The sequence below is a fragment of the Cherax quadricarinatus genome, unplaced genomic scaffold, assembly GCF_038502225.1.
Source record: "Cherax quadricarinatus isolate ZL_2023a unplaced genomic scaffold, ASM3850222v1 Contig273, whole genome shotgun sequence".
In the NCBI taxonomy this organism is placed as follows: Eukaryota; Metazoa; Arthropoda; class Malacostraca; order Decapoda; family Parastacidae; genus Cherax; species Cherax quadricarinatus.
The window spans coordinates 60,001-82,595 of NW_027195299.1; the positions used below are offsets into that span (position 1 = coordinate 60,001).

General features: G+C 39.2%; 1 protein-coding gene across 2 annotated transcripts in view; it reads left to right on the forward strand.

Moving 5' to 3' along the window:
- Positions 1-22,595, forward strand: part of LOC138851295 (pyrroline-5-carboxylate reductase 3-like) — an 84,122-nt gene that overhangs the window by 27,158 nt on the left and 34,369 nt on the right. For both annotated transcript variants that reach the window (XM_070080283.1, XM_070080282.1), the window contains exons 4-5: positions 680-831; positions 2,943-3,024. In XM_070080283.1, the coding sequence (XP_069936384.1) occupies positions 680-831; positions 2,943-3,024 (234 nt within the window). The remainder of the gene's footprint in view (positions 1-679; positions 832-2,942; positions 3,025-22,595) is intronic.

Below are 22,595 nucleotides of genomic sequence, written 5' to 3' on the forward strand. Positions count from 1 at the left end.
TTAAACTCCAGGAGCCATTTGTTGGACCAGACTTGTAGTCTGTCCAGATCCTCTTGTTATCTTAACTGATCCTCGCCTGCTTGTATTCTCCTCATCAGTTTCACATCATCAGTGAACAGTGTGAGTGTGTGTCTGTCTGTCACACCTAGCAGGTGGAAAGTTGAGCCTCTACATTTTTTGATGAATGATTGTTATTCCCTCTGATTTAGTTCTTCACAAATATAAATTAAAGTCTGCAAGTAGCTACACTGTTTATAAATGTACAGGTACCACTCGACTTATGACCGAGTTCGGTTCCAAGAAACCGGTCATAAGTCAGAATGGACGTAAGTCGAACCTTGCTACTGAATATCAACATCACATTTTTGTAATGACTTATTTTATTGTTTTATTTTGGTATTTCATTTGTTACTTTACTTTTTATGCTGTTAGTACTGTATTTTATACTGTAAGGTTTAGGATAAACACTGTGTACAACACAAACAGTTGTTTATTTCCCAGAAATTTGGCATAGAAAACAAGGTCGTAAGTCGAATGGTCATATGTAGAGCAGGTCGTAAGTCGGATTTAATGAATTTCTAAAACTGTATACAAATTTTCTCAGTTTTATATTTTGATCATTAAGTTCTTATTTTATCTAGGGGAACTAGTATTCTAATTGTTGACTCACTGTCCACAGATAAAGTTATAAAACAGTGTGATGTGATCTTTCTGTGTGTGAAGCCTCACCTTCTAAGGAAGATGATAAATGAGTTAAATACATTGGAGGCAGACCACAGTCCACTCTTTGTGTCCATTGTCTCAGGTTATGATTTGAATACTTTAGAAGAGGTAAGTTGGTTTATCCAAGTTAAAATAATGTTTCTGTTGTAGCTTTCCTTTTTTTTTTTTTTTTTGAAAACATTTGAAGAAATGCAGTTTTCAGTACAGTGGAACCTCTACTTGCAAGTTTAATCTATTCCGTGACCCTGCTCGCAACTGGATTTGCTTGTTTGCAGAGTCAGTTTTCCTCATTTAAATTAATTGAAATGCAATTAATCTGTTCCAGTGGAATTCTGTACTTCATTAATTTCCCTAATATCAACTCTGTGGCTTATTTATCTATCACAATTCATCTAATATGACATAATAAACAATATAAATAACATAGAAACCTGATATATACTCTACAATATGCCATTCATGTAGTGGTATCGTCATAGGACGAAAGTTTGTCTGGGGACTGGACAAAATACTTCTTGAATAATTTCACTAATATCATCTATGCAGCTTATTTATCTATCACAGTTCATATAATATGACATAACAAACAATATAAATAACATAGAAACCTGATATATACTCTAGAATGTATAAAATATGTCATTATGTACCAGGTGGAGGCGGAATCAAACATTTTTCCTACGTTGAGCTCAATTTCAAGGTACTTTTCGTTGTGAAAGCAATCAAAATCATATCTCTTCTCTAATATATCTTCCATTCTATCAACCAAGACCAAAAAAATGAGGATACAACCATAAAAACCATGCAAAAATACCACTCGGGGGTGGGTAATTGCTGAGATGATTTCTTTCATTTTTGGCGTACGTCAAGAAGCATCTTTCCATCATACACTGGCCAAGTTTCAATAAGATAGTCCAACAAACAAATGAGATCCAATTCCCTAGATCAAGAGCAAGAGCCCCTCACCAACATCAAGGACCCTCCCTTGAGGTCTGCTCGCTTATGGAAATTTTGGTCACGTATGGAAGCAAAAAATTAACCCATTGATTGCTCGTATTTGGAAAAACTCGCACGTGGATGCGCTCACAAGTAGAGGTTCCACTGTATTAAGAAATAAAATATAGCTGCTAAGGAAAATATATAACTGCACATTTCATTTTTTTAATTCAAGTAGTATTTCTCAATTTTTTCCCAACATGCAGTGACATTTTGCTGTCTATTAATCTTTTAACATTCCAAGGCCCCATTCAGATTGAGCTCTGGAAAGACTCCAGAACTCAGTTTGAACACAAAATTGTTAGAATTTCCCCTAACCATCAAGGAACAAATCAGATGGTTCTAGCTCCTTCTCAAGGTGAGTTAAGAGATGAGATGTGAAGCTGGCATTCCAGGACAACTACTGAATTGCCTTTGTCAGAGAAAGGATGACAATATTGGTATTAGATTTAAGAGAAGAAAGGGCAAGTTGATAGTGTTGTGGAAGGTGGTAATTCTTTGGCAACAGGCTATCAGGAGCAGGAAAGAGATTGCCATGAAAAGTGGACAGGTCAGGAAGAATACAAGAGTGAGACTGACAAAAGGAATCAAGAACTAATCAGGTTATTTCCTGGGTGAATTCAGAGGATCCTGAGTGAATTCTGACTATGAGGTTGAGGGATTTTAGAATTTGTACCTGTGTAGTCATTTCTCCCTGTTCATGGGTGTCATGATTTGTTGGTTTTGATTATCAAACTTTTTTTACTGGCTCAATGGCTTTTTTACATTCAAATCAAATTTTATGATCATTATTTTTTATGAATGTCAGTATTAACCAGATTAATATATTAAAGAGGTATGGTTTCTGAAACATAAAATGAATCTAATTCTAAAATATAATTTATGTTGAGATAAGGGGTGTTCGATATATTGCAGTTTTTTAACTGTATTGTAGGGCAAGACAGTGATGGAGTGATGATGATGAAGTGTTTTCGTCTTTGTCGGGTCACTCTGCCTTGATGGGAAATTGCTGATGTGTTAATAAAAAAAAAAATTGTATTCATGGTTTCTAGTTTCACCGAACCTCAAACATAAACCCACCTTGAATTTGAAGGAACTACTGCACACCTACTAGCTGATTTGACCTTGGGAAATACTTTTATTTTCTTAAGCAATGATAGATTATATTACACTATTATTTACATATATTAGTTTGTATATCTTATTGTTATTTACTTGTTCAGATGCTCAGCGTATTGGTACATGCTCCTCGTGTAGTTCGAACAATGCCGAACACCCCATCAATGGTTGGACAGGGATGCTGTTGTGAGTATTTTGCTTTAAATTGAATATATTTTCAGTTTTTTAGATTTAGTTTGAATGTTACATTAATACTTTTATCTTATAGAAAAAATACAGTGGATTGGCCAGTATACTGCAGTTTGGCAGTGATAACCTAAAAATTCAAACTTTTTGTTTGTTTTATTGGTGCTGCCTCATTCATAGATTAATAAAACACAATATGTGTAATAAATTAAGAAGATAGCTTGTCTGTATTGTTTTGCCATGCAGACATGAACCATAAATACATTCACCATTTGTTACACCCATCATTACTGGTTTTTTTTTTTTTTGTCTTAATCATAAACATGTAAAGGCAACAGGCAAATCTTGCAAACTTGTACAGGTCGGCCATCACTAATCCAGCAGTCAGTAATACGGTTCCATCAGTAATTCAGCACTAATTTCAGCTAGCATAATTTCAAATTTCCGAGGTTGCCACACCAACCTGCTGCTACTGTTTGGTGGCGCTATTTACTGCATAAGTAACAAAAAAAGGCACAATACCGTGACTGGAACGATACACAAATAACCCGCACATAGAAGAGAGGAGCTTACGACGACGTTTCGGTCCGACTTGGGCCATTTACAAAGTCACACTAATCAGAAGTGGAGCAGGACGGCTATATATAGGCAGGAAGAGGTAGTGATGGTGGTAGTAGCAGTAGTAGTGGTGGTAGTAGTAGTAGTAGTAGTAGTAGTAGTAGTAGTAGTAGTAGTAGTAGTGGTAGTGGTAGTAGTGGTAGTAGTGGGGAACTAAGGAGGAGGAGCCAGTCAAATATAAAGAATGGGGAGCACTGCAAGGGAGCTAGGTGCCCACAGAGGGAGAGCAAGTGCACAGAGGTGGGGGGGAAGGGGAAGTGATGAAATAAATAATGAAGGAACAGAAACACGCGACAGAAGAAAGACAAAAAAAAAAAAAAGGAAAGAGGAAAGGGGAAGAGAGAGAAGAAGAAAAAATGAGGAATCAGGTTAAGTCACGGGTGTTCTGAAGTTTGGAGCATTTTACAATATAGTGGGAGAGGAAGGCATCTACAGAGATGAAGCCAGGACTAAGATTCATACAAGGAAAGTTGTGTATTAGAGAGGATTCAACAAGACAGCGACTGTTAAAGTTGGAAGTAGGGAAGACAGTTTTGGTGGAAGACCAGTCTATAGGATGGCTGTGATCTCTGACGTGACAGAAAAGAGCATTGTTAGTGTCGGCAAGCCTAACACTATTTTTGTGCTCCCTAAGTCTGTCAGAAAGAGATCGGCCAGTTTCTCCAAAGTATTGAAGAGGACAGGAGGAGCAAGAAATAGAGTAGACACCAGGAACATCTGTAGAGGGAGGAGAGGTATGAACGAGATTAGTGCGAAGAGTGTTAGTCTGGCGGAAAGTAAGCTTGATGTCTAAGGGACGGAGAGAATTGTTGAGATTAGAAAGACCGGAAATGTAGGAAGGCAGAGGACAGAAGAGTTCCCAGGAGTAGAGAGTTTGGGAGATAAGAAATTACGTTTAGCTCATGAGAAGGCATAGTCTATGAAATGGGAAGGGTAGCCAAGACGGGAAAACGAATTATGAAGAGTGGAAATTTCTGCTGGAAGGAACTGAGGATCACAGATGCGGAGGGCACGGAGAAAGAGGGAGATAAGAACACTTTTCTTGACAGGGGAAGCATGATAGGAAAAGTAGTGAATGTACATGCCACTGTGCATAGGTTTTCCTTCATTATTTATTTCATCACTTCCCCTTTCCCCCACCTCTGTGCACTTGTTCTCCCTCTGTGGGCACCTAACTCCCTTGCAGTGCTCCCCTTTCTTTATATTTGACTGGCTCCTCCTCCTTAGTTCTCCACTACTACCACTATTACTACTACTACTACTACTACTACTACTACTACTACTACTACTACTACTACTACTACTACTACTACCACTACCACTACCACTACTACTACTACTACCACCACCACTACCTCTTCCTGCCTATATATAGCCGTCTTGCTCCACTTCTGATTAGTGTGACTTTGTAAATGGTCCAAGCCAGACCGAAACGTCTTCGTAAGCTCCTCTCTTTTATGTGCAGGTTGTTTGTGAACTGCATAAGTCATTCCAATTTCTTTTTCTCCATTTATTGCTTACTTTTAGCCCTAGCCAAGGTTCCAACGAATAAAAGAAATGCTTCTCATTGTGTAAAGTACATACACTGTACATTGTCCATAAAAGATAAGGTGGCTTTGAAGCCACTGTCAGTCACCATGAGTTAGCTCACTCAGATAAGTTGTGACCGGTAAATTTGGGCCTACATATGAGAGAATAGGTCTGTGTGGTTGTAGGTAGTAGGTTGGTAGACAGCAACCACCCAGGGAGGTACCGTCCTGCCAAATGAGTATAAAATGGAAACCTGTAATTGTTTTACGTGATGGTAGGATTGCTGGTGTCTTTTTTCTGTCTCATAAACGTGCAAAATTTCAGGTACATCTTGCTACTTCTACTTACACTTAGGTCACACTACACTTACATGTACAAGCATGTATATACACACCCCTCTGTGTTTCCTTCTATTTTCTTACTACAGTGAACCCCTGGTTATCGGCCAGTTTGGTTATCAGCCAACTCGGTTATTGGCAGGGTTTTCGACACTCGGTTATTGGCCGTTTTGGATGCATCCATCCACCGGCTGGGGCAGATTGCGCTTCAGTTGGGCTTTGTCTCTCGGTGGCTGAGGAAGCTCTGCTCATACATCCAAACATTTCGCTTGTTTATCATTGTTTTTAGTGGTTTTTCTTGCAGTGCAACTGTGAAAAAAGTAACCATGGCTCCATGGTAAGGCTTGGGAGGGAGTGACTTCCAGGACTTTGAACTCTGGCCAGATTGTGTCCAAGAGAGGGATTTTGAAGGGTTTGAGACACGCCGTGACCCTGACCCTGTGGACTCTATTGTGTCTTTGGGGAAGTCCCTGGGGTTGGAGGTGAGTGGTGAGGATGTGGAAGAGTTGGTAGAGGACAACAGGGAAGAGCTTACCACTGAAGAGCTGCAAGAGCTTCAACTTGAGCAGCAACAGACTGCAGCTGAGGAACTTGCTTCAGAGGAGGAGGAAGAGGGAGTGAAGGAGGTGCCTTCTTCAGAGATTAAAGAAGTGTGTGCAGCCATATCTGCAACATGTTTAGTGACAAAACCCTGTCCCAATTCAGGAAAATCTTAGAGACACCAGAAACAGAGCACTCTGGACAGTTATTTTGTGAGACAGGGGTCCAATGACTCTCAAGCTGGTTCTAGTGGCATTAAAAGACAGAGAAGGGAAGTAACCCCAGAGAAGGCATTGCTACCTAAAGTCTTCATGGAGGGGGATTCCCCTTCCAAACACTAACTCCTCCCTCTTTCCTCCTACCTATCTTCCAGAAGCCAGCATTAGCCTTCAATAAAGGTATGTAATACTTACATAATTGTAAAAAACAATTTTTTTTTGCTAATATTTTTGTTTGGAACGAATTAATTTTATTTCCATTAATTCTTATGGGAAATATTAATTTGGTTATCGGCCATTTCGGTTATCGGCCGACCTTCAGGAACGGATTACAGCTGATAACCGGGGGTCCGCTGTAGTTCTTGTTCTTGTTTATTTCCTCTTATCTCCATGGGGAAGTGAAACAGAATTCTTCCTCCGTAAGCCATGCGTATCATAAGAGGCAGCTAAAATGCCAGAGCAAGGGTCTAGTAACCCCTTCTCCTGTATACATTACTAAAGTTAAAAAGGGAAACTTTTTTTTTTGTGGGGGGGGTCAGTCTGCCTTGTGTGATACAGCTGGTTTGTTGAAAGAAAGAAGAAAAGGACTGTGTGGTAAGTGTGCACTACAGGTGGCCCTCCACATTTGCGAGAGTTAGGGAATCAAGAACCTCGCGAATCTTGAAAATTCACGAATGTTTGGTGTGCAAATATGATGTAGGGAAATGTAATAATACTGTACTGTAGCGTTCGCGAATGTTTTGATGTGCAAATATATTGTAGGGAAATATAATGCAGTGGAACCTCTACTTGCGAGTTTAATTTGTTCTGTGACCTTGCTCGCATCTGGATTTGCTCATTTGCAGAGTTAATTTTCCTCATTTAAATTAATTGAAATGCAATTAATCCATTCCCGTGGAATTCCAGGCACGACAAAATACTTATTTATCTATCACAATTCATCTAATATGACATAATAAACAATATTAATAACATAGAAACATGATGTATACTCTAGAATGAATGAAATATTACGTATGTGAGTAGTGTTAGTGGAGGCGGCACAATGACCTTTGCTGTTGTTGTTGGAGTGTATAGGGCCACCACGGTGGCCATTCCTACATACCTTCACATGCTTTTATTATAACAGAGTAGGATGCCGTGGTCTACTGTGTCAAACGCTTTTCTTAGGTCAATAAAAATTCCTAGCAGATATTTTTTATTTTCCAGTGCTGTGTAAAGCAGGTCTAGCATTTTTATAATTGCATCATTAGTGCTTTTATTTTTCCTGAATTTAAATTGGCAGGGGTTGAGTATGTTTTGCGACGTTATAAATGAATATAGTCTCCTGTGCACGAGTTTCTCGAAGATTTTGGATAGCAATGGTAACTTTGATATTGACCTGTAGTTGTTTACGTCTGTAGAGTCACCACCTTTATGTATTGGTGTAACCCTTGCTGTCTTGAGTAGTGTCAGGAAAGTGCTAGTTTCATGGGCCGCTCGCTTGTACAATAATGGTGGGACGTGAGACAAATTCCCCGAGTTATTTTTAAGTGACTTTATGATCGCGGTGAGAAACACACATAATTTATGAAAAAGTTTGTAGAAAAATACAAAGGTGGTGGTGGTAGAGTGGAAGCAGTTGTGATAGTGGTTGATGATGGTAGTGATGGTGGTAGAGGGTTCTTTCTTTAGTGATTCAGCGATTCTACCAACTCCTCCAATGTTGTTGGAGTTATATAGGGCTACAGAAAACACCGCTGCCTCAGCTGCTGCTTTATGGATGGCTTACTCTCAGTGGCTCCTATATACCCAACAACAACACAACACAACACCTGTAGATGAATGGTTCAGAGAACCGACATGTTAAATTAGACACATGTGCAACTCTTGGGTATCTTTATTGAGGAAAGCCACACAGTGGCTTCATCAGTCCATACAAAGGAGAAACTTGAAGAACAGGAGGAGAATGAGGTGATCAGTCCCTCAACCTTGAGTCGATGTGGCCAGTCCATCAATCTTGAGTAGAATACGGCATATGAGAGGAGAAGCAGCTTATAAACCGTAGGCAGGAGAGGTGCAGCAGTCATAGATGGTGTCACATTTGTCCGATGTGGAAGTAGGTCGTGCCCAAGGGTTAGGCAAGCGATGAATTCCCAAGTATTAAGATCCCAAGAAGTTGCAGTGTCTTACAGGATTGTAGATGAATGGTCTAATTTAACAATATGTCGGTTCTCTGAACCATTCATCTACAATCCTGTCAGATACTGCAACTTCTTGGGATCTCCTCTCTCTCTCCCCTCCTCGCCTTCTTCCATACACCAACAAGAGTCTTCAGTAAAGGTATGTAATAGTGATTTAAATGTTCATTTATCAATTTCATTAGTGCTTTATATTTATTTCTCATTGTTTTCTGTATGTAAAACTAGTATAGTTATTCTTTAAAAAATGTATTTTTTAATATTTTTGGGTGTCTGGAACGGATTAATTGTATTGACATTATTTCTTTTGAGAAATATTACTTCGGTTTTCGTATGTTTCAGATTTAGACCGACCTTCTGGAATGGATTAAGTACGAAATCCAGAGTTCCACTGTATATGCTTGTACGTGTGTGCAGTGTGACCTAAGGGTAAGTAGACGCAGCAAGACGTACCTGAAACCTTGCATGTTTCTTCTTCTTTCCAGAAACTGGCCATATCCCACTGAGGCAGGGTGGCCCAAAAGGAAAAATGAAAGCTTCTCCTTTTAACCCTTTGACTGTTTCGGTCATATATATACGTCTTACGAGCCACCGTGTTTGACGTATATGTACTCATAAATTCTAGCGGCTTCTAATCAAGCAGGAGAAAGTTGGTAGGCCCACATGTGAGAGAATGGATCTGTGTGGTCAGTGTGCACCATATAAAAAAAATCTTGTAGCACGCAGTGCATAATGAGAGAAAAAAAAAGACCGTTTTTTTTTTAATTAAAATGCTGACTTTGTGGTCTATTTTCTTATAGTATTTATGGTTGTATTCTCATTTTCTTGGTCACATGTGGTAGAATGGAAAATATATTATAGAAATAGAGGTGATTTTGATTGGTTTTACTATGGAAAGAACCTTGAAATGGAGCTCAAATTAGGGGAAATGTTTGATTTTTGCTGATGTTCAAAAGTAAACAAATGATGTCATTTTCTAATAAATGTCCAAATAACCATTCTAATATGCAGTCCTGAATGGGTTGACATTATTTATACAATTATTACATTATTGCAGTAGTCTGCATAACAGTAAATCTTCTATTTTTTTTTTTTTTGAATGAAAATTCATAATAGAAAGCAAGAGTAATATCAGAGGGGCCTGAAGCTGTGACTGATGAACAAAGAAAATGTTATTTTAGAGCCAGGAATGTCTGCATTGTTCATTCTGGACCCTATTTTGAAATTGTCATATTTTTTAATTTTTGTGAAATTGGCCAAATTGCAAATTTCTGACCACGTTGTTGGGTAGTTGAAATCGGTAAATGGGCAGTTTCTTGTACTCAATCGATAGAAAAAATGGAGTTCTAAAGAAATAGCTATGAGTTTTGTCGACTGGAACAATGGAATTAGCTGAAAATAGGGCTCAAAATGGGCGAAATCGCCTATTCATAAATTTCGCTGAGGTTGCTAACTTCACGAGAGCGTAATTCCATCAGTTTTCCATCAAATTTCGTTCTTTTGGTGTCATTACAATCGGGAAAAGATTCTCGATCATTTCATAAGAAATTTTTTTTTTTTGGGGGGGGGGGGGGGGGGGGGGGGTGGGGGGGGGATTTTTCAACATTTTAATCGCCTCTTACGACACACAGGGCTCACAGAGGAAGAATTTTGTTCCACTTCCCCATGGAGGAAATGAAAAAGAACTAGTAAGGAAATAGAAGAAAACCCAGAGGTGTGTGTGTATATATGCTTGTCTATGCAAGTGTAGTGTGACCTAAGTAGAAGTAGCAAGACATACCTGAAACCTTGCATGTTTATGAGACAGAAAAAGACACCAGCAATTCTACCATTATGTAAAACAATTACAGATTTCAGTTATACACTCACTTGGCAGGATGGTAGTACCTCCCTGGGTGGTTGCTGTCTGCCAACTTACTACCTAAGTTTATAGTTATTACTGAAATAAATACTATCTGGGGTAGTAGTAGTCATGGAAACTGAAAAGAAAGGACATGAGCAGGATGTACTGGATGTCGATACAGCCACAGTTGACTGTAAGTGACTAATATCTTTAAAAAAAAAAAAGGAAGCGTAGTATCAAAATAGTCAGCTGGTAAACTTCATGATCAATTGTTGCGGTCTTTTCTCTTGAAGAGTGGTGTGCCAGAGTATCAGTATTGGTGACAAAGTGGCTGATATTGTATGTAGATCAATTCAAAAATTTTATCTTTTTTTTTTTCTTTGTTTTGTAGGTCTGATGGGGGATGCCTGGAATTAGTAGTGAGCAATGACCTTGACATTTCAATGAAATTAGGTCACTTAATATTTAACCTTCCTGAGTTATTTAATGCCTATTGTACAGTCAGCATTCTCTTGTATATTAAACTTAGTTATCATAATTTTAAAAATAAAAGAAATGAACAGTTTATCACTATTGGCATAAAATTTTGGTATCATCCCCAACTTGCTTTTGTCCATCAAGTAAGATTATTAGTGATAGGTTTAGAATTACAGAAGGCTGCCTGCTCTTCCCCTTCCCCCCAAAATCTTTTTAATAATAGCATTAGTGTCACTTGCTTCATACAGTTAGGTTTCTTGATTGAGTTTTCTTATGTTCTGTGCATACACACGATTCCCTGTTTAGTATTAAAAAATAAAATCTTAAAAAGTGTTCAATACATACATAAATTGGATTTACAATTGTTTATCAGACTATAAAATTTGCAGGACTGATTTCTAGTCACATTAGTCACTTTCTTCAGAATTTGAGATCAGTAATGCATTAATAATCAGAGTCAGTTAGTAATACACAGCATTACTGTCACACACAGTCTGTTCTTCCAAATTATTTTTAAGCAATGTTATGATAGATATCATATAACCATTTGGCATATTTTATTAAGTAGCATCAAACTTTGCTATTGTTGTAAGTCACATGCTAGCAGGTTCTGGAGTGTGTGTCATGCTTTTTATTGCAGGAGGAGCAACAGAATCCTATGGGGCTGAAATGAACTTAGCTACATCTTTAACCCTTAAACTGTCCACACGTAAATATACATTTGTGTGCGGGGGGGCTCCGAACGTAGATCAACATTTTATTTTTCATTCCTTCAAAATTGGCGCAATAGGCCTGAGTCACCTAGACATTAGAGAATGGGTGCGCACACTATGAAAAAATCGGGGACGCTGTGGTACCGTGTGGTAACACCAGTTAGTTTCAGCTCTATCTTGGGTCAACATCATGGCAAACCCCCGTGATTCACTGACGCCTCGTCGTATTAACACTCTACTATTCCCAGAAAGTGATACAGAACGTGAGTTTAGTGGTTTTGACTCCAATATAGCCACTAAAGATCAAGGAATTAGTGAAACTTTTGATGATAACCCAGATGACCCTCAGGCCATGACCTCTGGGGTGGCCAGTATGGCCATACCAGACCCTCAACCCAGCACTTCTGAGGTGGCCAGTGTGGCTAATGTGGCCAGTGTGGCTAATGTGGCCAGTGTGGCCACAGCAGACCCTCAGCCCATGACCTCTGGGGTGGCCAGTGTGGACAGTGTGGCCAAACCAGATCCTCAGCCCAGCACTTCTGAAGTGGTTAGTGTGGCTAATGTGGCCACAACAGACCCTCAGCCCAGCACCTCTGGGGTTTCTAGTGTTACTTCCCAAAGACAACTCCGCAAGAGGAAGTTATTATTTTCCATGCGTTTTGGTGATGATGATAGTGAAAGTGACATAAGTGACGATGATAAAATCGATTTTATGCTGATAGACGATTCGTCGACTGAAAGTGATTATCATTATTCCCCAGTGAAACATACTTTTAGGCGTCATAACCTGCATTCAGACAGTGTGCCATATGTAGTCAGCGGCAAGGGTCGTATGAGGTCACGAACCGAAACCCCAGCCACTGATAGTGATAGTGATCATGAAGGTGAATATCCTGGGATGGAGGAAGAGGGGGTGGCATGGTGCCTGGACCTTGTGGCACAGTACGTGGGCAGACAAAGGACTGCCCAGCACCCTCTCAACCATGTGCTGCTTCCACTCTTGTCCCCCTCCTGCTCCCCCACGTCCCATGCTACAAGTCCACCCTGCACTATCTGACCGTGAATGGAACTGGACAGACAGTACACCATTTGTGCCACATCCTTTCAGTTTTGATGCCAGTGAAAGTGGTAGCATGCCACACTATCCTATCACAAATGAGTCTACAGAGTTGGACTATTTTCAACTATACTTTGATGAGCCGATATTGAACCTAATTGTTACTCAGACCAACATGTACTACCAGTATACAATGGACCACATAGATGTTTCAGAGTCTTCATGGCTTTGCAGGTGGAAAGATACAACTGTGGCTGAAATGTATTTATTCCTTGGCACTGTCATGCTTATGCCACACACATATAAGAACAATATAGCACACTACTAGTCCACAGACCACTTCATCAGTACTCCTGTCTTCCATGACCTCCTTCCTTGCAACAGATTCACTCTGTTGAATGTTGCACTTCTCAGACAGGAATACGCCAAACCAAAATGACCTCTTATGCAAAATCCGGAAATTGTTTATGTATCTGAAACAAAAATTCAGTGCCCACTTTTATCCATTCAAGAACATTGTTGTCAATGAGTCCTTGGTTCTGTTCAATGGACGACTGTCATTCAAACAATATATACCAAGCAAACGTAATCGCTTTGGTATAAAACTCTTTGTGAGACTGGTCTTGTGTTGGACATCATTATCTACACAGGGAAAAACACACTCGACGATACCAGGTGCATGCTGGGCATTTCTGGTGATGATGATCGCAAGATGATGGGGCCATACCTTGGCAAGGGTCATACACTGTACACAGACAACTGGTATACAAGCGCTATGCTCGCTGGTTTCTTACATGTGAACAATACTGATACATGTGAAATAGTGAGAAGAAATAGAAAACACATGCCAAGGTTCACTGGAGGAAGTCTAGTGAAAGCGTTTCATGCCAATGACATCATGGCACTGATGTGGCATGACAAACAGGCCATGACATTGCTGTCAACCATCCACAGAAATGAGATGGTACAAACAGACTGAGCAGGTTCAACAATGAACCTGTTGTAAAGCCAGATGCTGTCATCAACTATACAAACAATATGCGACTAGTCAACAAGTGTGACATGATGATAGGGTTTGTTGACTGTGTGCATAGGAGTCACAAGTGGTATATAAAAGTGTTTTTCCACCTTGTAGACATTGCAATGCTCAAAGCCTTCAACATGTACGAAATAAAGACTGGGAAGCGACAACGATATGCAGAATTCACCCTCACTGTCATCAAGCAGATAGCGAAAAAGTATGGTACCACACCTATACCTGTCACCCCACAACAGCGACCTGTCACTCCACAGCCAGAGGGGAAAGTGCCCAACCGAATGATCCCTAACTGTCACTGCTTAATACCACTACCATCTACTCCAAAGAAGTAGTATTCCCAGAAAAAGTGTGTGCGTACTTACACTAAACAGTGACCCCAAGTGCGAAAAGACACATGATACATGTGTCAGCAATGTGGGGTGGCACTCTGTATGAATTCATGTTTCATGGAGTACCATACAGTGGTGGAATTCTAGAAACATAAATGGGACTTGTAAATACCTTGTATATATATGTAAACAATAGTATGTGATTGAACCAGGTGTACAAATTCATTTATCAGTGTGAACATGTGTGTTTGTGACAGTATGATTACTAATTCAATACCAAACATTTGTCTCTCAACAAGAATTGGCTATGAAATCAAAAGATATGCAACAAAACATTATTATCATAACATGAAAACAACAAAAAATAGAAAAGAATTGGAAAAACGATAAATGTTTATTATTTCTGCAAGCAGCAGTACTCCATGTTGCCGACACCTCATCATTTAGCACCAACTTCGCAGGCTTATATCTCGGTAAGTACTGACCCTATATTTTTTTTTTATCCTGTAACATTTATAAAAATGCTCTCTTCAATTTAAAAAAAAAAAAATTTTTCAAAATATTCAGAGCGCTGTGCAGGTGAACGTAGATCTACGTTTGGACAGTTTAAGGGTTAATACTGAAACATTTCAAGCGTTTGCAACTCCAAATTCAGTTAAATTCCAAACATTTTATTGTGAATTTGCTGTGATAGATTTCATGCTATTAATTTCAGCTTGATCCATGGGCTGGAACAATATTGGGTAGTTAGGTTGAGGGGAAGTAACGATGCAACAAGAACTAACGTTTCAGCAGGTGGGTGAGCAGAACAGTGTGTCAGGCGGCAGCACAATTTTCCAGTTTTAGGGAGCCTGACTTTCTGCAATGAGCCCAGGCCTCTGAAGGAAATAGCTATTAAACTAGTAACTGGTAAGTTGGTGTGTTATCCAGAAATGCTTACTGGACTCTTGATGATCTGGGAACACTTTAACAACTAAATGAGTGTCAATGAAAAGTAATTTGTTCTTACCTGTACCAGTCCCATTAGAAAATGTTTGCTTTTCCTTGAAAGTCCTTCAGTCTAGATGCTGATATTTTATTACCTAATATAGTGTGTCAGACATCTGCATAATAGCTGTCTCGTTTGAATTTTAGACATGTTTTATGGTTATGCTCTGTAATTGGACAAACAAAATCTTTAATATAGTGATCTACACTGTTATGCTCTACACAGCTTTTTTCACAGACCCTTTAAAGTGGTTAACCCTTTGACTGTTTTGGCCGTATGTATGCATCTTACGAGCCACCGTGTTTGACGTATATATACTCAAAAATTCTAGCAGCTTCAAATCAAGCATTAGAAAGCTGGTAGGCCCACATGTGAGAGAATGGGTCTGTGTGGTCATTGTGCACCATATAAAAAAAAATCCTGTAGCACGCAGTGCATAATGAGAAAAAAAACTCCGACAGTTTTTTTGGATTAAAACGCTGACTTTGTGGTTGTATTCTCGTTTTCTTGGTCTCATTTGATAGAATGGAAAACATATTATAGAAACAGATTTTGATTGGTTTTACTATGGAAAGAACCTTGAAATGGAGCTCAAAGTAGGGGAAATGTTTGATTTTTGCTCATGTTCAAAAGTAAACAAATGATGTCATTTTCCAATAAGTGTCCAAATAACCATTCTAATATGCAGTCATGAATGGATTGACATTATTTATACAATTATTACAATATTGCAGTAGTCTGCATAACAGTAAATCTTCTATTTTTTGTTTGAATAAAAATTCAAAATAGAAATCGAGAGCAATATCAGAGGGGCCTGGAGACGTGACTGATGAACAAAGAAAATGTTATTTTACGGCCAGGAATGTCTGCATTGTTCATTCTGGACCCTATTTTGAAGTTGTCATATTTTTTAATTTGTGTGAAATTGGCCAAATTGCAAATTTCTGACCACGTTATTAGGTAGTTGAAATCGGTAAATGGGCAGTTTCTTGTACTCAATCGATAGAAAAAATGGAGTTCTAAAGAAATAGCTATGAGTTTGGTCAACTGGAACAATGGAATTAGCCGAAAATAGGGCTCAAAATGGGCGAAATCGCCAATTCGTAAATATCGCCGAGGTTGCTAACTTCACCAGAGTGTAATTCCGTAAGTTTTCCACCAAATTTCGTTCTTTTTGTGTCATTACCATCGGGAAAAGATTCTCTGTCGTTTCATAAGAATTTTTTCAAAAAATTTTTGACACCAGGAGACACCTCAGGATTTAGGGTTTTGACAGTCAAGGGGTTAATACTCTGGCATTTCTTGAACCTTTGAAGCCAGTCTTTAGAATACTAATGCTTCATTTCAAACTTTAGTTTTGAGTAAAACATCTTTAATTTTTCATCAATAGTGTGTGAATTTTACAACTAGGCATTGTTCTCATTGTTGTAGTTTTAAAATTTTGCTTGCCATGCAGCAATGATTGTTTGTATAATGTGAGATTTTCAAGTGAATAATTAGATAGAAAAAATTATTTTAGTCAAATACTCTTGAGAATTATTAAAGATTTATATAAAAACTCCTACACTTTACATTTAAAATAAAGTTGGTGAATTGTGTTAAATGTGCGAAAATTCCTCTCGAAGAAAATGGCAAGAAGAGTAGGGAAAACTATCCAATTAGTGATTTTCACTTTCACAAGCCTGCTTACAGTATACAGCATAGTATATTACAATTTCCCTCTTTTTTTTTTTTAATTCCATGCTTTTATTTCATATGGAAACAAAAATGCAATAGATTCTGAAGCCAGCATTTGGATATCCCCAAAAGGGCATACCTATAGTGACTGTTGAATTTTGTTTTCTTCGGAGATTGCTTCTTCAAGAGGAAATTTCAAATTATTTTGTGGTTTGTAGGTGGCACGTTTATTTTCCAGGATGAATAAATGTGTAGCATAAGTTGTTACATGCACACAAAAGCCCATAGTTATGTAAACATTTCAGGCAGATTTAAGATTATACAAACTTTAAAATTAATTAGCAATAGTAAGGATAAACCTGTAACTGTTTTGCATGATGGTAGGATTGCTGGTTTCTTTTTCTGTCTCATAAACACGCTAGATAACAGGGATATCTTGCTACTCCTACTTACACTTTGGTCACACTTCACAGACACGCACATGCATATATATATATATATACATACATCTAGGTTTTTCTCCTTTTTCTAAATAGCTCTTGTTCTTTTTTATTTCTTCTATTGTCCATGGGGAAGTGGAAAAGAATCGTTCCTCCGTAAGCCATGCGTGTCGTATGAGGTGACTAAAATGCCGGGAGCAATGGGCTAGTAACCCCTTCTCCTGTATACATTTACTAAAAAAGAGAAGAAGAAAAACTTTATAAAACTGGGATGCTTAAATGTGCGTGGATGTAGTGCGGATGACAAGAAACAGATGATTGCTGATGTTATGAATGAAAAGAAGTTGGATGTCCTGGCCCTAAGCGAAACAAAGCTGAAGGGGGTAGGAGAGTTTCAGTGGGGGGAAATAAATGGGATTAAATCTGGAGTATCTGAGAGAGTTAGAGCAAAGGAAGGGGTAGCAGTAATGTTAAATGATCAGTTATGGAAGGAGAAAAGAGAATATGAATGTGTAAATTCAAGAATTATGTGGATTAAAGTAAAGGTTGGATGCGAGAAGTGGGTCATAATAAGCGTGTATGCACCTGGAGAAGAGAGGAATGCAGAGGAGAGAGAGAGATTTTGGGAGATGTTAAGTGAATGTATAGGAGCCTTTGAACCAAGTGAGAGAGTAATTGTGGTAGGGGACCTGAATGCTAAAGTAGGAGAAACTTTTAGAGAGGGTGTGGTAGGTAAGTTTGGGGTGCCAGGTGTAAATGATAATGGGAGCCCTTTGATTGAACTTTGTATAGAAAGGGGTTTAGTTATAGGTAATACATATTTTAAGAAAAAGAGGATAAATAAGTATACACGATATGATGTAGGGCGAAATGACAGTAGTTTGTTGGATTATGTATTGGTAGATAAAAGACTGTTGAGTAGACTTCAGGATGTACATGTTTATAGAGGGGCCACAGATATATCAGATCACTTTCTAGTTGTAGCTACACTGAGAGTAAAAGGTAGATGGGATACAAGGAGAATAGAAGCATCAGGGAAGAGAGAGGTGAAGGTTTATAAACTAAAAGAGGAGGCAGTTAGGGTAAGATATAAACAGCTATTGGAGGATAGATGGGCTAATGAGAGCATAGGCAATGGGGTCGAAGAGGTATGGGGTAGGTTTAAAAATGTAGTGTTAGAGTGTTCAGCAGAAGTTTGTGGTTACAGGAAAGTGGGTGCAGGAGGGAAGAGGAGCGATTGGTGGAATGATGATGTAAAGAGAGTAGTAAGGGAGAAAAAGTTAGCATATGAGAAGTTTTTACAAAGTAGAAGTGATGCAAGGAGGGAGGAGTATATGGAGAAAAAGAGAGAGGTTAAGAGAGTGGTGAAGCAATGTAAAAAGAGAGCAAATGAGAGAGTGGGTGAGATGTTATCAACAAATTTTGTTGAAAATAAGAAAAAGTTTTGGAGTGAGATTAACAAGTTAAGAAAGCCTAGAGAACAAATGGATTTGTCAGTTAAAAATAGGAGAGGAGAGTTATTAAATGGAGAGTTAGAGGTATTGGGAAGATGGAGGGAATATTATGAGGAATTGTTAAATGTTGATGAAGATAGGGAAGCTGTGATTTCGTGTATAGGGCAAGGAGGAATAACATCTTGTAGGAGTGAGGAAGAGCCAGTTGTGAGTGTGGGGGAAGTTCGTGAGGCAGTAGGTAAAATGAAAGGGGGTAAGGCAGCCGGGATTGATGGGATAAAGATAGAAATGTTAAAAGCAGGTGGGGATATAGTGTTGGAGTGGTTGGTACTTTTGTTTAATAAATGTATGAAAGAGGGGAAGGTACCTAGGGATTGGCGGAGAGCATGTATAGTCCCTTTATATAAAGGGAAAGGGGACAAAAGAGACTGTAAAAATTATAGAGGAATAAGCTTACTGAGTATACCAGGAAAAGTGTACAGTAGGGTTATAATTGAAAGAATTAGAGGTAAGACAGAATGTAGGATTGCAGATGAGCAAGGAGGTTTTAGAGTGGGTAGGGGATGTGTAGATCAGGTGTTTACATTGAAGCATATATGTGAACAGTATTTAGATAAAGATAGGGAAGTTTTTATTGCATTTATGGATTTAGAAAAGGCATATGATAGAGTGGATAGAGGAGCAATGTGGCAGATGTTGCAAGTATATGGAATAGGTGGTAAGTTATTAAATGCTGTAAAGAGTTTTTATGAGGATAGTGAGGCTCAGGTTAGGGTGTGTAGAAGAGAGGGAGAATACTTCCCGGTAAAAGTAGGTCTTAGACAGGGATGTGTAATGTCACCATGGTTGTTTAATATATTTATAGATGGGGTTATAAAGGAAGTAAATGCTAGGGTGTTTGGGAGAGGGGTGGGATTAAATTATGGGGAATCAAATTCAAAATGGGAATTGACACAGTTACTTTTTGCTGATGATACTGTGCTTATGGGAGATTCTAAAGAAAAATTGCAAAGGTTAGTGGATGAGTTTGGGAATGTGTGTAAAGGTAGAAAGTTTAAAGTGAACATAGAAAAGAGTAAGGTGATGAGGGTGTCAAATGATTTAGATAAAGAAAAATTGGATATCAAATTGGGGAGGAGGAGTATGGAAGAAGTGAATGTTTTCAGATACTTGGGAGTTGACGTGTCGGCGGATGGATTTATGAAGGATGAGGTTAATCATAGAATTGATGAGGGAAAAAAGGTGAGTGGTGCGTTGAGGTATATGTGGAGTCAAAAAACGTTATCTATGGAGGCAAAGAAGGGAATGTATGAAAGTATAGTAGTACCAACACTCTTATATGGGTGTGAAGCTTGGGTGGTAAATGCAGCAGCGAGGAGACGGTTGGAGGCAGTGGAGATGTCCTGTTTAAGGGCAATGTGTGGTGTAAATATTATGCAGAAAATTCGGAGTGTGGAAATTAGGAGAAGGTGTGGAGTTAATAAAAGTATTAGTCAGAGGGCAGAAGAGGGGTTGTTGAGGTGGTTTGGTCATTTAGAGAGAATGGATCAAAGTAGAATGACATGGAAAGCATATAAATCTATAGGGGAAGGAAGGAGGGGTAGGGGTCGTCCTCGAAAGGGTTGGAGAGAGGGGGTAAAGGAGGTTTTGTGGGTAAGGGGCTTGGACTTCCAGCAAGCGTGCGTGAGCGTGTTAGATAGGAGTGAATGGAGACGAATGGTACTTGGGACCTGACGATCTGTTGGAGTGTGAGCAGGGTAATATTTAGTGAAGGGATTCAGGGAAACCGGTTATTTTCATATAGTCGGACTTGAGTCCTGGAAATGGGAAGTACAATGCCTGCACTTTAAAGGAGTGGTTTGGGATATTGGCAGTTTGGAGGGATATGTTGTGTATCTTTATACGTATATGCTTCTAAACTGTTGTATTCTGGGCACCTCTGCAAAAGCAGTGATAATGTGTGAGTGTGGTGAAAGTGTTGAATGATGATGAAAGTATTTTCTTTTTGGGGATTTTCTTTCTTTTTTGGGTCACCCTGCCTCGGTGGGAGACGGCCGACTTGTTGAAAAAAAAAAAAAAAAAAAAAGTCTGTTGAGTGTACCTGGTAAAGTGTATGGTAGAGTTATAATTGAAAGAATTAAGAATAAGACGGAGAATAGGATAGCAGATGAACAAGGAGGCTTTAGGAAAGGTAGGGGGTGTGTGGACCAGGTGTTTACAGTGAAACATATAAGTGAACAGTATTTAGATAAGGCTAAAGAGGTCTTTGTGGCATTTATGGATTTGGAAAAGGCGTATGACAGGGTGGATAGGGGGGCAATGTGGCAGATGTTGCAAGTGTATGGTGTAGGAGGTAGGTTACTGAAAGCAGTGAAGAGTTTTTACGAGGATAGTGAGGCTCAAGTTAGAGTATGTAGGAAAGAGGGAAATTTTTTCCCAGTAAAAGTAGGCCTTAGACAAGGATGTGTGATGTCACCGTGGTTGTTTAATATATTTATAGATGGGGTTGTAAGAGAAGTAAATGCGAGGGTCTTGGCAAGAGGCGTGGAGTTAAAAGATAAAGAATCACACACAAAGTGGGAGTTGTCACAGCTGCTCTTTGCTGATGACACTGTGCTCTTGGGAGATTCTGAAGAGAAGCTGCAGAGATTGGTGGATGAATTTGGTGGGGTGTGCAAAAGAAGAAAATTAAAGGTGAATACAGGAAAGAGTAAGGTTATGAGGATAACAAAAAGATTAGGTGATGAAAGATTGAATATCAGATTGGAGGGAGAGAGTATGGAGGAGGTGAACGTATTCAGATATTTGGGAGTGGACGTGTCAGCGGATGGGTCTATGAAAGATGAGGTGAATCATAGAATTGATGAGGGAAAAAGAGTGAGTGGTGCACTTAGGAGTCTGTGGAGACAAAGAACTTTGTCCTTGGAGGCAAAGAGGGGAATGTATGAGAGTATAGTTTTACCAACGCTCTTATATGGGTGTGAAGCGTGGGTGATGAATGTTGCAGCGAGGAGAAGGCTGGAGGCAGTGGAGATGTCATGTCTGAGGGCAATGTGTGGTGTGAATATAATGCAGAGAATTCGTAGTTTGGAAGTTAGGAGGAGGTGCGGGATTACCAAAACTGTTGTCCAGAGGGCTGAGGAAGGGTTGTTGAGGTGGTTCGGACATGTAGAGAGAATGGAGCGAAACAGAATGACTTCAAGAGTGTATCAGTCTGTAGTGGAAGGAAGGCGGGGTAGGGGTCGGCCTAGGAAGGGTTGGAGGGAGGGGGTAAAGGAGGTTTTGTGTGCAAGGGGCTTGGACTTCCAGCAGGCATGCGTGAGCGTGTTTGATAGGAGTGAATGGAGACAAATGGTTTTTAATACTTGACGTGCTGTTGGAGTGTGAGCAAAGTAACATTTATGAAGGGATTCAGGGAAACCGGCAGGCCGGACTTGAGTCCTGGAGATGGGAAGTACAGTGCCTGCACTCTGAAGGAGGGGTGTTAATGTTGCAGTTTAAAAACTGTAGTGTAAAGCACCCTTCTGGCAAGACAGTGATGGAGTGAATGATGGTGAAAGTTTTTCTTTTTCGGGCCACCCTGCCTTGGTGGGAATCGGCCAGTGTGATAATAAAAATAATAAAAGGATAAATTATATATATAATCACTTTAACACAAAGGCAATAGTCCAGCACCATGGCAACTATCCTGGAAGAAAACACAATAATTTGAGAATCAAATCAAGAATATTCTTATGTATATCAACATTGATAGCAGTGATGCAAGCTGCTGTGAAGAAGACCCAAGACATTTGAGAAATTTTCATCGAATTTCACAGAAATAAAGAACTTTATGAGAACAGTGATGAAAATACAATCTGTCAACCACAAAATACATCTACTCCTTCAACCTCATGCACTATTAAGCCCCTTTCTCCACTGAAGATTTAGGTAATTAGTTATTATATGACAGTAACTGTAAGTTATCTATGGAGGCAAAGAAGGGAATGTATGAAAATATAGTGGTACCAACACTCTTATATGGGTGTGAAGCTTGGGTTGCAAATGCTGCAGCGAGGAGGCAGTGGAGATGTCCTGTCTAAGGGCAATGTGTGGTGTAAATATTATGCAGAGAATTCGGAGTGTGGAAA